Genomic DNA, 12,952 nt, shown 5'->3' with positions numbered 1-12,952 from the left:
ACTTACCACATGCCCCATTGAGAGCGAGAACCACTAATTGTGACCAAGAGGAGGTTACCCCATGTGACTCTACCCTCCCTAGCAACCGGGCCAATTTGGTTGCTTAGGAGACCCGGCTGGAGTCACTCAGTACACCCTGGATTCGAACCCGCGACTCCAGGTGTGATAGTCAGCGTCAGTACTCGATGAGCTACCCAGGCCCCAGAAAATCAGTTTCAGTACTCGTTGATATTTCCAAGTTATAACAGCCGATGTACAGAGGAACACGGCAATGTTTCTCAAACACACTGATGTGTAAAAATGAGTCTTAGACGAAACTTTAGGGGAGTAAATTTGACACAATGCTTTAATTGAAAATTCATTTTGCATACAGTCATCACATGATACAAAGAAGAAAAACCACAAGGGGAGATTCCAGAAAGTAACGTTTAAAAGTGTCAGCCTATTTAAATCATAAAACTGTAATGTCTAAGAAATCAACCTGATTACCACAAAGATCACATCTTCAGTCTTTTGACAAAACTGGATATTAATATGTTTGAATATGTTTCCTGTAAAGTCACAGTTTACTAACTTACACAAGCTTTTCCATTTCTGAACTCATCACATCTGTTCTGTAAACATATATGCATCACTCACGACTCATGAGACCATCTCCATTTTTGCAAACTCAGATTTCTTGATAAAACTGAACGTTGAATAAGGCCATTTGGGATCTAATAACAATGGAATGTAAATTAAAAAAAATCAGAAACAGAAAGGGGGCATGACAGACGAGAAAAGAAGCTGTGGTGGCTCTGCTGTTCACCGGTAGTGGCGTGGCGGCGGGCTATGATGCTGGAGCGAGGCTCGTCGAGATGGGGGGCTATGACGGCTCATGTGCCGCGGGGGAGATCGGTAACGGGGTGGGGGCGAGCCTCTGCTCTGATAGGGGGGTGAGTAGCGTCCACGAGACCTGGACCGAGAACGCGAGCGGCCCCAGCTTGTGCTCCGCTCCCCCATTACTCTGATGTATGAAGTCTCACCCTGCAAAACAAACATTAACATTTCTTCAAGAATGACTCTATTTTAATTGCTCTTCCAGGTCTTATTGTGACCATTTCAATTAATCGATGCAACTTTTATTTCCATAATCATTCATCATAATGTGTTAACTTGCTCCGCCTCTGAAACAACTTTATCTACTGACATCAAGGCCTCAAAATCATTTTAATAAATAATATCATAAACTTCCAATGAAAACTTAATGGGTGAAATCTGGTCCCGCCTCACACTTCCTGCAGAATATTCAGAAGTTAAAGCGATTCAGTACAAGTTAAGCTCTATTGACCTGAGTTGGGCAAAATTCAGAATATCAGAATTGGCACCCTTAAAATTCATTAGTTGTAATTTGAATTGGCCACACCCCACAGGAAGCTGAATTGGAATTTACTGAATATCAATTCGAAAGACTACAACACAATTTTATTAGTCCAGCTCGATCTAATGCATTTATGGCATAATGTTGATTACCACAAAAATGTATTCCAACTCGTCCCTGCTTTTCTTTAGACCTCCTAGGCTGTTTAATAAAGGTCGACACCTTAGCTGTTTGCTGCCATTTTTGACCGGAAACAGTACGGGTCTACAGTACTTGTTTTTTGTTTTTTTTAAGAAATGGTAACATTTCTTCTTCCCTGATGTAATAATTACATTATACACCTCTTATGTAATTTTATGCTATTTAGATTTTATTTACCTGTACATTTCTCAATCACACCATATATTTGCATATGCAAATAAGCAAAGTTATGCTAACTTCACTACAGTAAAAACCTACACTTCTGTAAGTTGAAACATGAAGAATATGAGAATGTGTCATGTATAGGGGGCAGACTGCTGATATCTGGTGGAAAAAAATGAATAATTACTTGAAATGAAAATCATTTAATAATAATAACCACTAGATGGCTGCAGAGACTGTGTGGTCTGATTGTAAGTGGCCTGTTGTAACATAAATTTTAGATTTAGATTAGATTATCACAAGTTACGCATTTGGATATATATTTAGAAATGTTTTGCAATAATGTCACATTGTGTTTACAGTCAAACCTGACCATGGTGTTACAAAAAGACAACATAGAATAATTATCTTGTTAACAATTATTTATTTCAAATATCCAAATTCAATGACTCAGTGAAGTAAACTAGTTTAAGTTTCTTTGTTTCCATAACAGAAAGATGCATTTGTGTGTCTGGTTGTGTTTGCATGTTCTGCATTGTAGGTGTATTATGGTCTCACTCTCTCATTTCTGTGTGTAAATGTGTGTGTGTTTGGTATTGTGGCTGATTTATTGATTGTATTCGACAAATCAAAAAATTGCTCCGTATCAGGGTCTTTCCCATTCATTTCCTATGCTCGGTCAAATTTGACCGAGAACAACTACAATGTCGTTGTTGAAAAAATGACCGAACAGCCCAGAAAGGTTAAAAAAAAAAAAAAAAAAAAAAAAAGGGAAAAAATGGAGGTTACAGTGAGGCACTTACAATGGAAGTGAATGGAGCCAATTTTTGGAGGGTTTAAAGGCAGAAATGTAAAGCTTATAATTTCATAAAAACATTTACATTAATTCTTCTGTTAAAACTCATGTATTGTTTGAGCTGTAAAGTTCTTTAAAATCGCTGTTTTTACGGTTGTTTTAGGGTTTACGGCATTACTTCGCCATGGCAACGAAGTTATAAAACAGGATATTACTTTACACAGAAAAGGTTAGTTTTTGATCGTATGTTTTTCATACTAAATCACAAATAGGATCATACTTAGTTTCTCAATGTCTGTTCTTTTTGCTTGCTTACGTTTTTATGGAGTTGTTTGACATCATTACCGACCTAAAATAAAATTAGTTAAGAGGTTCTTGAATCTACATATCGCTGCACATCTGAAAACTTGCATAGTGCGTTCTACGTCCTCATATCTTCCAAGTTAGCTCTTTCAAGTTAGTTCTTAGTGCATTCTTAGCATTGAGAAACACTCATTGTTTATGTCTTGTGTCTATACTTTTGAAACAGTGAGTATTTTCACATTTACGGATTGGCCCCATTCACTTCCATTGTAAGTGCCTCACTGTAACACAGATGGCTTTTTTAAAAATAAATGAGGGACGGGTCAAAACAAATTTTTATGATAATCAACAATGCCACAAATTCTGTTGACTGAGCTTAACTTGTATTGAAGCTGGAATATTCCTGTAAAAAATAATATTTACGTTATTTTGACTAATTAGGCCTATTTATTCCCAGGCAATAAACGTTAAAATACACACACCGTTTTAAAAGTATGGCCACAAAACTTAAACACCGCATCTGTTAACATCAGACTAGTGTAATAGAATCACTGACTGTCCTGTGCAAAGTTATATCCAATCTTTCACCTTCAGTGTTCATGGTGCAGAAATACCACAAAAATACTGTTTACATGCAGAAAATTCCACTCACAAAAATGAAGTCAGTAACACACAAGCAGAAGTTAATCTAGTCCAACTCACTATAGAGCTCAAATGAATGTTTTTATACTCAACTCATGTGAGAGGTTTTATAAAATATGACTTATACATTTCTGCTCTTAAATCCTCTGGAACACTTGCCCCATAGACTTCCATTGTAAATGCATTACAGAACTTTCTTTAAAATGCGTTTCATGTTTTTTTAAACCCACATAAATTTCAGTAAATTTCATGCTCTACCAAATAACTTCAAACAATGACTATTTAAAAAGAAAAACAATCAGATTGCAGTTTTGAAAGAAGCCTTCACCTGGTGTGATCTAAACTCTGTGCTGTCCAGGCGACGTAGCGCATACTCCATGTCCTCGCGTCTGAGGAATTCAACGACGCCCTCGCCGTCACGCTGCACATCAGCGAAACACACGTCGCCCGCCTCACGCATGTGATCTTTCAGGTCCTGCCAGCTGCCGCTGGGGGGCAAACCTGAAAAAATATCAACAAAACACATCTGAAATGCTTCCATTATGTTTAAATTTCATCCTGAAACAGCTTGTCTATGAAAATGCTTTGAGAAGTATTTAGGCAAAAATGTAGATGCAAGTCAACAAATGTAAATTGAGTTCAAAGCCATTTACCTGCATTTATATCAAATTCAACATGAAATGCTGTTTGAAACCATTATATTTTGTGTAATCCGAGTGAAACAGGATATTTAATGAGAAACAATTTAGGGCAGAATCAGAATGAGCTTTATTGTCAAGTGTTCTCACATACACAAGGAATTTTTTTTTTGGTGATAGGAGAAACAAGTGCACACAGAACATTACGGTGAGACACAGAATATAAAACAAGGCAAGAGTACAAATAGACATACAAATAATAGGACATATAACAGAATGGCATATGTACATGTGCAAGTGGTAATGTATGTGCAAGGTAGGGGTATGTACAGGTATTGAATGTACATGAGATATGCATTTACATTATTGCAATATGGGGGAGTCCTGAGGCAGTTTAATTGTTCATGAGGAAAATGGCCTGAGGGTAAAAACTGTTATTGTGCCTGGATGTCCTGGTGCTCAGTGCTCTGTAGCGCCAGCCAGAGGGCAACAGTTCAGAGAGGGAGTGGGCAGGGTGTGTTGGGTCCTGAGTGATTCTACCTGCTCGTTTCCTAACTCTGGAGACGTACAGGTCTTGGAGGGTGAGCAGGTGGGCACCAATAATTCTCTCAGCAGTCCTGACTATCCGTTGTAGTTTCCTTCTGTCTGATTTGGTGGCTGAACCAAACCAGACAGTTATAGATGTACACAGGACAGACTCAATGACAGTCGCTTAGAACTGAGTCAGCAGCTCCTGTAGCAGGTTGAACTTCCTCAGCTGGTGAAGGAAGTACAACCTCTGCTGAGCCTTCTTCACAATGGAGTCTACGTGGGTGTCCCACTTCAGGTCCTGAGAGATGGTAGAGCCCAAGAACCTGAATGACTCCACTGCTGCCACAGTGCAGTTCTGGATGGTAAGTGGGGGGGATTTCTCCTTAAGTCAACAATCATCTCCACTATTTTGAGCGCATTCAGCTCAAGGTTGTTGTGACCATACCAGACAGCTAGCTGATTAACCTCCCATCTGTATGTGTCACGGATCAGGCCAATGACCGTGGTGTCATCTGCAAACTTCAGGAGCTTGACAGTGGGGTCTTTTGCAGTGCAGTCATTCGTGTACAGGGAGAAGAGCAGTGGAGAGAGAACGCATCCCTGAGGAGCACCAGTGCCAATAGTGAGGGTCCCGGATGTGAGTTTAAACAGTCTCACTAGATGCTGCCTATTCGTAAGAAAGCTGGGTCAGTTTGGTTGGGAGAAGATCAGGCATGATGGTATTGAAGGCTGAACTGAAGTCCACAAATAGGATCCTCGCATAAGTCCCAGGTCTGTCGAGGTGTTGCAGGATATAATGCAGTCCCATATTGACAGCATCATCCACACAACTGTTTGCTTGGTAAGCAACCTGAAGGGGGTCTAGTGATGTCCTTCAAGTAGGCCAAAACCAGTCTCTCAAACGACTTCATAACCACAGACGTGAGAGCGACAGGTCTGTAGTCATTAAGTCCTGTGATTTTGTTTTTTTTGGGGACTGGAATGATGGTGGAGCATTTGAAGCAGCAGGGAACTTCACACTGCTCCAGTGATCTACTGAAGAGCTGTATGAAGATGGGGGCCAGTTGGTCAGCGCAGACTTTCAGACAGGCAGGTGAAACACCGTCTGGGTCTGAAGCTTTCCTAGTCTTGTTTCCGAAAGACCCAGCACACATCCTCCTCACAGATCATAAGTGCAGATTGAGTAGGAGGAGGGGGGAGGAGGGAGGTTCCAAGAGGTGTTGGTGTGGGTGTGAAGTGAAGATCAGAGCAGGGAGGGGTGTGAGACTGGGCTTTTCAAACCTGCAGTGAAACAAATTCAGTTCATCAGCCATTAGTTGACTCTCCACAGAGCGAGGGGGGAGTGTCTTGTACTTGGTGATGCTTTTTAGGCCTTTCCACACAAATGCAAGATCGTTGGCTGAAAACTGTTTTTTCAGCTTTTCAGAGTAGCTTCTTTGAGCCATTCTGATTTCCTTAGTAAATGTGTTCCTGGCCTGGTTGTACAATATTTTATCCCCACTTCTGTAAGCATCCTCTTTGGCATGACGAAGCTGTCTGAGTTTTCCTGTAAACCATGGTTTATAGTTATTGAATGATAAAAATATCCTAGTAGGGATGCGCATATCCTCACAGAAACTGATATATGATGTCACAGTATCTGTGAGCTTGTCCAGGTCTGTGGCTGCAGCCTCAAAAACACTCCAATCAGTGCAGTCATAGCAGGCTTGTAGTTCCTGCTCTGCTTCATTGGCCCATCTCTTTATAGTCATTACTACAGGCTTAGCTGATTTTAGTTTCTTCTTGTAGGTCGAGAGAAGATGAACCAGACAGTGATCAGAGAGTCCTAAAGCTGCACATGGGACAGAGCGATATGCATCCCTTACAGTGGTGTAGCAGTAGTCCAATATATTTCTTTCTCTGGTGGGGCATGTGATGTTTGTATTTCGGCAGACCACGGGTGAGGTTAGCTTTATTAAAATCTCCCAGAATAATGATAAGAGAGTCTGGGTGTTGTTGCTCAGTGTCTGTGATGTGATCAGCCAGCTGTTGCAATGCAGCGTTCACGCATGCTTGTGGAGGGATATAAACGCACCAGAATAAATTAGTAAAACTCCTGCGGTGAGTAGAAAGGCTAAAAGTTGATGAAGAGCGCTTCTAAATTAGGACAGCACATCTTCTTCAACGCTGTTACATCTGTACACCAACTTTTGTTGATGTAAAAGCATGTTCCACCTCTCGTTTTCCCCTATAACTCCACGATGCGATCCGTTCTGAACAGCTGAAAGCCCGGCAGATGAAACGTGCTGTCCGGGATGGCTTCACTCAGCCAGGTTTCCATGAAACACAGAGCAGCAGAGTTAGAAAAGTCCTTATTTGTTTGAGTGAGCAGAAGCAGTTTGTCCATTTTGTTGGTGAGGGAGCGGACAATCGCCAGACGAATACTCTGCAGCGGAGTCCTAAAGCCGTGCTGACGAAGCTTCACAAGCGCGCCGGCTCGCTTCCCTCACATGCATCTTTTGGATCACTTGTATAGCACCGCCGCACCTCCAACTAAGATGTCTAATAGAACGTCTGAATAATCAAACACCGGAAAAAATGATCAGGCATGCTCTGTCGAATATTCAGCAGTTCATTCCTAGTGAAACTGATCGGGAAGAGTGACAAAAACATGACGAACAAACAGAAGTAACAAAAACGGCAGAGAGCCCCACACCAAAGCAGCCATCTTGATTTAGAACATTGTATAATTAGAATATAATGCCAATATTAGTTATTTGTGTGTAGTTCAAGTCATGATTTAAAATTGAGTAAACTAAGTAAGTGTTAAAGGCCAGTGTTTAAACATGTGTTACATGTCAAAACGTGTTAAAGGGATAGTTCACCCAAAAATTAAAATTCTCTCATCATTTACTCATTTACGTTTTGCGTTCCCTCGCTATAGTTTGCGTGCCCTCGCAATAAGTTTTGCCTGCTGTCGCAATAGTTTCATGTTCCCTCACAATAAGTTTTGTGTGCCCTCACAATAGTTTTGCATTCCCTCGCATTAAGTTTTGCATGCCCTCGCAAATAGTTTAACCATGGCTTTACTAAAGTAACCATATTTTTAACATGATATTCATAGTAAAACCATTTGTTTTAGTTAACACACATTAGTTAACATGAACTAATAATACTTTTACAGCATTTATGAATCTTGGTTAATGTTAATTTCAACGTATACTAACACATTTTTAAGATCAAAAGTTGCATATGTTAAAATTTATGCACTATGAACTAACTTAAAATAACAATGAACATTTTTATTAACTAACATTAACAAAGATTAATACTGTTAATATTATCTGGTTCATTGTTAGTTAATGATACCTAATGCATTTATTAATGTTAACAAATTTTACCTTATAATAAAGTGCTACCAATATTGGTATACTACTGTATACCACAGTTTTTGGTGGAATATTACTATTTTCTACAGTATTGCAGTAACCATGACTGTTGAAGGCTAATCTTTTTTTTATGGAAACTATGGTTTTACTATAGTAATATTGTACTAGCCCAACTATGACAAGTAAGGTAACCATGTATTTTTTGACAGAAACCAAGGTTTTAATACAGTATACTGTATCCATATGGTACCATGGTTTTACTATAGATTAACCATTGTTAATCTAGTGGTTACTTTAGTTTTACTTCAAATACCATGGTGAATTCTGATTTCATGTTGTCTGTAAGTGAAGGCACTATACGGTTTTACTCACCTGTCACAATAACCCGATACTCAGATCTACGTGACGGGGGTCCAAACCTCCCCCTGGGTCCTCCTCCTCCTGAAGGTCCACTGAATTTGGATCCAGAAGATCGAGGGTATTCCACACGCAGCTTACTGTTTCCAAATCCATATCCATTCCTTCCAAAGACAGCATCCTCCGCATCCCTAGAGGAAGAGAGGAAAGGGCTCCTAATTCTCTTTCTACACCTGAAAAAGCCTCGTCCATGTGTTCTCAGAGGTCGAACGACTCACCGTGGATCCTCAAAGCGCACAAAGGCAAACGGGATGGTCCCTCTGTTGTTCTTCAGCTCAATATCCCGAATTTTTCCGTATTTGTAGAAGAGATCCTCAATGTCTCTCTCCTGGACGTCCATGGGAAGGTTTCCCACGTAGATCCGTCCGTCCGACATGGCTTAAACCCTGCTAACACAAACCCAATGGACCTGCAGCCTTCGAAGAAATAGCGTTTCCACGACAACGGTGTTCAGAATATCCAAACTCTAGTCCGTCCTTTTAAAATCCCCTATTTAAAACACTAAACTCTGGTGTTAACAGTACATGTCGAGTTCAAGTAACTCCGCACAGGTACCCCTCCAGGACCAGAGTCTGTAAACTTAGAAAGACAGGAAAATCAATACAACACACTTTTGTTTTTACCGTCCACATAAATGAGTGTCAGACACGGAAGAGTTTGTAAAAGGGTCTGGCTGTGTATATTTTGATGCTGTGAAATAACAAACCCCTACACATTTGAATAACAACTGCAGGGGGGCCTGGGTTGCTCAGCGAGTAAAGACGCTGACTACCACCCCTGGAGTCGCGAGTTTGAATCCAGGGTGTGCTGAGTGACTCTAGCCAGGTCTCCCGGTTGCTAGGGAGGGTAGAGTCACATGGGGTAACCTCCTCGTGGTCGCTATAATGTGGTTCTCGGTCTCGGTGGGGCACGTGGCGAGTTGTGCGTGGATGCCGCAGAGAATAGCGTGAAGCCTCCACACGCGCTATGTCTCCGTGGTAATGCACTCAACAAGTCACGTGATAAGATGTGCGGATTGACAGTCTCAAACGTGGAGGCAACTGAGATTCGTCCTCCGCCACCCGGATTGAGGCGAGTTACTATGTCACCATGAGGACTTGGAGCGCATTGGGAATTGGGCATTCCAAATTGGGGAGAAAACCCCCCCCCACAAAAAAAAGAATAACGACTGCAAACCTGATCTTCAGATAGGTCGTGGATTGCATTATTTAAATCAATATTCACCACTTATAAGGGGATAATCTTAAACTATAGTTTAACCCTTGTGCGACCTTCGGGACATTTTTGTCTTTTTCAGTTTTTCAATCATTTTGGCTGTGGTAATTCCAATGGCATAAATTTTGCCAAAGGTGTGTATTTTTGGGGGAATGTTGATATTTCAACCTCAGTTCCTATAATACATCTATAATACACTGTGTACACAAAATAGTTACACTCAGGACCTTCAGGACAAAAATGTCCCCATGAAACCCATTAAAACTGCAATATTTGATCCCAGTGCCATTAAAGCATAAAATCATAAATTTGAGGATACTATGCTTTTATTCCAGAGCCCTGGCTTCAAAACGTAATTTTTTTTTTTTTAATATATATATATATATTTTCCACCAGATGGCGCCATTTTTCTCATGTTTAGCCTATGGAGCAAATACATGCTTTTTCCCTATTTTCTGTTTGCTGTATTATAGAGCACTGCAGGACAATTGAATAAATGATGCAGCTTAAATTGTGTGGGCGTATTAGTATGGATGTCAGAGTGTATATGTGTGTGAAAAAAACAACAGTGGCATTATGTAAACAAACTGGCATTTAAAGGGTTAAAATCCTTAAAATGAATGAATATTTGGTAGTTATGATCAGGACTGATGTTGGTTAAAAAATGTACTAACTGAAAGTAGAAAATAATATTAGTATATAAAATTATTATGGCAGTTTTTGACATGGATATTTTTGTCCTCTAAGGACCTCTGAGTAACTTTTTTAAACTGACACACAAAGGTTAACCACTAAATCTTACAGATACATTATCTTGCAACACATCCTTTACTTATACACTACACATTACCTTACTTTGCCTACTGTCAATCTGTGACCAGACTCCTTGCCAATACAAAAAGCAACACTTGTACTCGGTTCAATGACATTCACAATGAATAAAAGCAATTAAAACATTTAATAATGAGCAGAAAATATTAAGTGGCTTTAGGGTCAATGGGTTTGCCTCTATAACCCCTAATATCAGCTTCTGGGCTTTAAGATAATAATTGTGTAAATTTGTGAGTTTGAATATTTAACTATTAAAACCATCATTATTTTGTCTACATGCTACAGAAATGTTTGCTAAATAGTGAATTAGTCAAATGCAAATCAGCTCACTAGCCATGACAGCAGCTAACAGCTAAATCTGCTGTTAATTCAGCACAGACTTAATAAAACACGCCTATATTCAATCATTTTCAAAAAATATAGAATAATAAACGAAACAAACCTAAAATATTCATATCTGTGCGTTTAAAACTAACAATAACCCCCAATCACATTAGCTCCTTTGTTAAGAGAACATTCAGACTAATACGTGGAAACAAACGATTTCATTACGCACTAATATGCTTACAGACTAAACATAACATATATTAATAGTTTAGTTTACCTCTAAATTCTTTAGCTCGTTTAAAAAAAAAAAAAAACGAGGATAAACAAGCACACGCGTTTCCCCTCCCCGGAACAGGAAGTGACACAAACTTCCGCCCCCTTCAGGCCGACACGTGGTCGGTCAACACATAATATTACGATTAATCAAAATAAATCATATTCAATTAAATTGGTTTTAATTATAATAACAAAATGAATAATATTAATATTAAAGGCAGGGGTGTAAATTAATGGAGTAAAAATTCTTAAGTATTATACTTAAGTATTATTTCTGGGGATTTGTACTTTACTCGAGTAAAATTTAACCCTTGTGTGTCAGTTTAAAAAAGTTACTCAGAGGTCCTTAGAGGACAAAAATATCCATGTCAAAAACTGCCATAATAATTTTATATATTAATATTATTTTCTACTTTCAATGAGTACATTTTTTAACCAACATCAGTCCTGATTATAACTACCAAATATTCATTCATTTTCAGGATTTTAACCCTTTAAATGCCAGTTTGTTTATATAATGCCACTGTTGTTTTACACACACACACACACACAAACACACACACACATTTCTCAATACACACATACAAAACACACTCTGACATCCATACCAACACACCCACACAATTTTATCTGCATCATTTATTCAATTGGCCTGCAGTGCTCTATAATACAGCAAACAGAAAATAGGGGAAAAGCATGTATTTGCTCCATAGGCTAAACGGCACCATCTGGTGTAAAATTTTAAAAATGTAAATTTTGAAGCCAGGGCTCCAGAATGAAAGCATAATATCATAGAATTCATGATTTTATACTTTAATGACACTGGGATCAAATATTGCAGTTTTAATGGGTTTCAATGGGGACATTTTTGTCCTGAAGGTCCTGAGTGTAACTATTTTGTGTACACAGTGTATTATAGATGTATTATAGGAACTGAGGTTGAACTATCAAAATTCCCCCAAAAATACACACCTTTGGCAAAATTTATGCCATTGGCATTAACACAGCCAAAATGATCGAAAAAACAAAAATTAAAAAGACAAAAATGTCCCAAAGGTCACACAAGGGTTAAACGGAATACTTGTACTTTTACTTAATTACATTTACAAAGAAAAAATAGTACTTTTTACTTCTTACAAATTTATTTAAACTTGGAAGGTACATGTTACATTTTTGCAGATAATTTTCTTTCGTCTTAATGGACTGAAGCCGCCTTTTAACTGCATCCGATAAACGACAGATGAGAGATCACAGACCAGAGGTCAGTCGTTTTAAATGGTGTCACACGGCAGCTGATTTCCGATCTGATCTGAGCTTCGGATACATTGAAATATTTGTGCGACTATACTGTATGTGATTACCCAACTGAATGTGACATATTCATTCAAAACAGTGAGTACAAAGTGAGAAACACTGACGTTTTTTGTCCTAAACCCTTGCTACTTCTACAGATTGGACATTTATGAAGTCAAAAATAATCATTCATGTTGCAAATATATATATAAATATAAAAACAAAAGGCTTTTGTTATTAAATGTGTACATGTAATTTATTTCTACACATACACATATTTAAATCATATCTATCTATCTATCTATCTGTCTCAAGGGGCTGGGTGCTCTGACATTGCAATTCATGAGTGTCTTCTCCCATGCAACGAACACTGCGTGACTGTGGCAACGTTTATGCAAAATAAAATGATGTGGTTCATTACACGTCTCAGGGCAGTTCCGAAAGAAAATGTCCACTGTGTGGCGCTAAAAGCGAGTGAAATGTTCTCTCAAACAGATGAGTTTTTAAAGGTTAATGTTCTATTGAGCTTTAAATGAACAAAAACGACCTCCCGACCCTAAACCTTAAACCTAAACCTAACCGATAGTGTCCG

General features: G+C 38.9%; 1 protein-coding gene across 3 annotated transcripts; it reads right to left on the bottom strand.

The window, feature by feature from the left end:
• Positions 1–318: 318 nt before the first annotated feature.
• LOC127433330 (serine/arginine-rich splicing factor 9-like) lies at positions 319–11,166 on the bottom strand. 3 transcript variants are annotated; one of them, XM_051685128.1, is made up of 5 exons: positions 11,069–11,166; positions 8,637–8,997; positions 8,374–8,549; positions 3,793–3,965; positions 319–1,026 (listed from the first exon to the last, which is right to left on the bottom strand). In XM_051685128.1, exons 2-5 carry the CDS (start codon positions 8,792–8,794, stop codon positions 805–807), a joined length of 729 nt encoding a protein of 242 aa, XP_051541088.1. In that variant the 5' UTR covers positions 8,795–8,997; positions 11,069–11,166; the 3' UTR covers positions 319–804. The 3 variants fall into 3 exon arrangements, with proteins under 3 accessions (XP_051541088.1, XP_051541090.1, XP_051541089.1); XM_051685130.1 differs by having other exon boundaries at positions 8,637–8,804; positions 11,069–11,160; XM_051685129.1 differs by having other exon boundaries at positions 8,637–8,990; positions 11,069–11,134.
• Between the last annotated feature and the right edge of the window lie 1,786 nt (positions 11,167–12,952).

This window comes from Myxocyprinus asiaticus, chromosome 43, assembly GCF_019703515.2.
Source record: "Myxocyprinus asiaticus isolate MX2 ecotype Aquarium Trade chromosome 43, UBuf_Myxa_2, whole genome shotgun sequence".
NCBI classification, from domain to species: domain Eukaryota; kingdom Metazoa; phylum Chordata; class Actinopteri; order Cypriniformes; family Catostomidae; genus Myxocyprinus; species Myxocyprinus asiaticus.
The sequence above is the reverse complement of the archived record's forward strand: the minus strand, read 5'-3'. Positions and strand labels throughout refer to the sequence as shown.

What these genes read in the sequence shown, in the direction of transcription:
- LOC127433330 (XM_051685128.1), bottom strand. Translation starts at nt 8,794, where the DNA reads ATGTCGGACGGACGGATCTACGTGGGAAACCTTCCCATGGACGTCCAG. An exon ending in GTGCGCTTTGAGGATCCACG is followed by an intron (nt 8,550 to 8,636) that starts GTGAGTCGTTCG and finishes CTCTTCCTCTAG; the next exon opens with GGATGCGGAGGATGCTGTCT. An exon ending in CAGAGTTTAGATCACACCAG is followed by an intron (nt 1,027 to 3,792) that starts GTGAAGGCTTCT and finishes TTTGTTTTGCAG; the next exon opens with GGTGAGACTTCATACATCAG.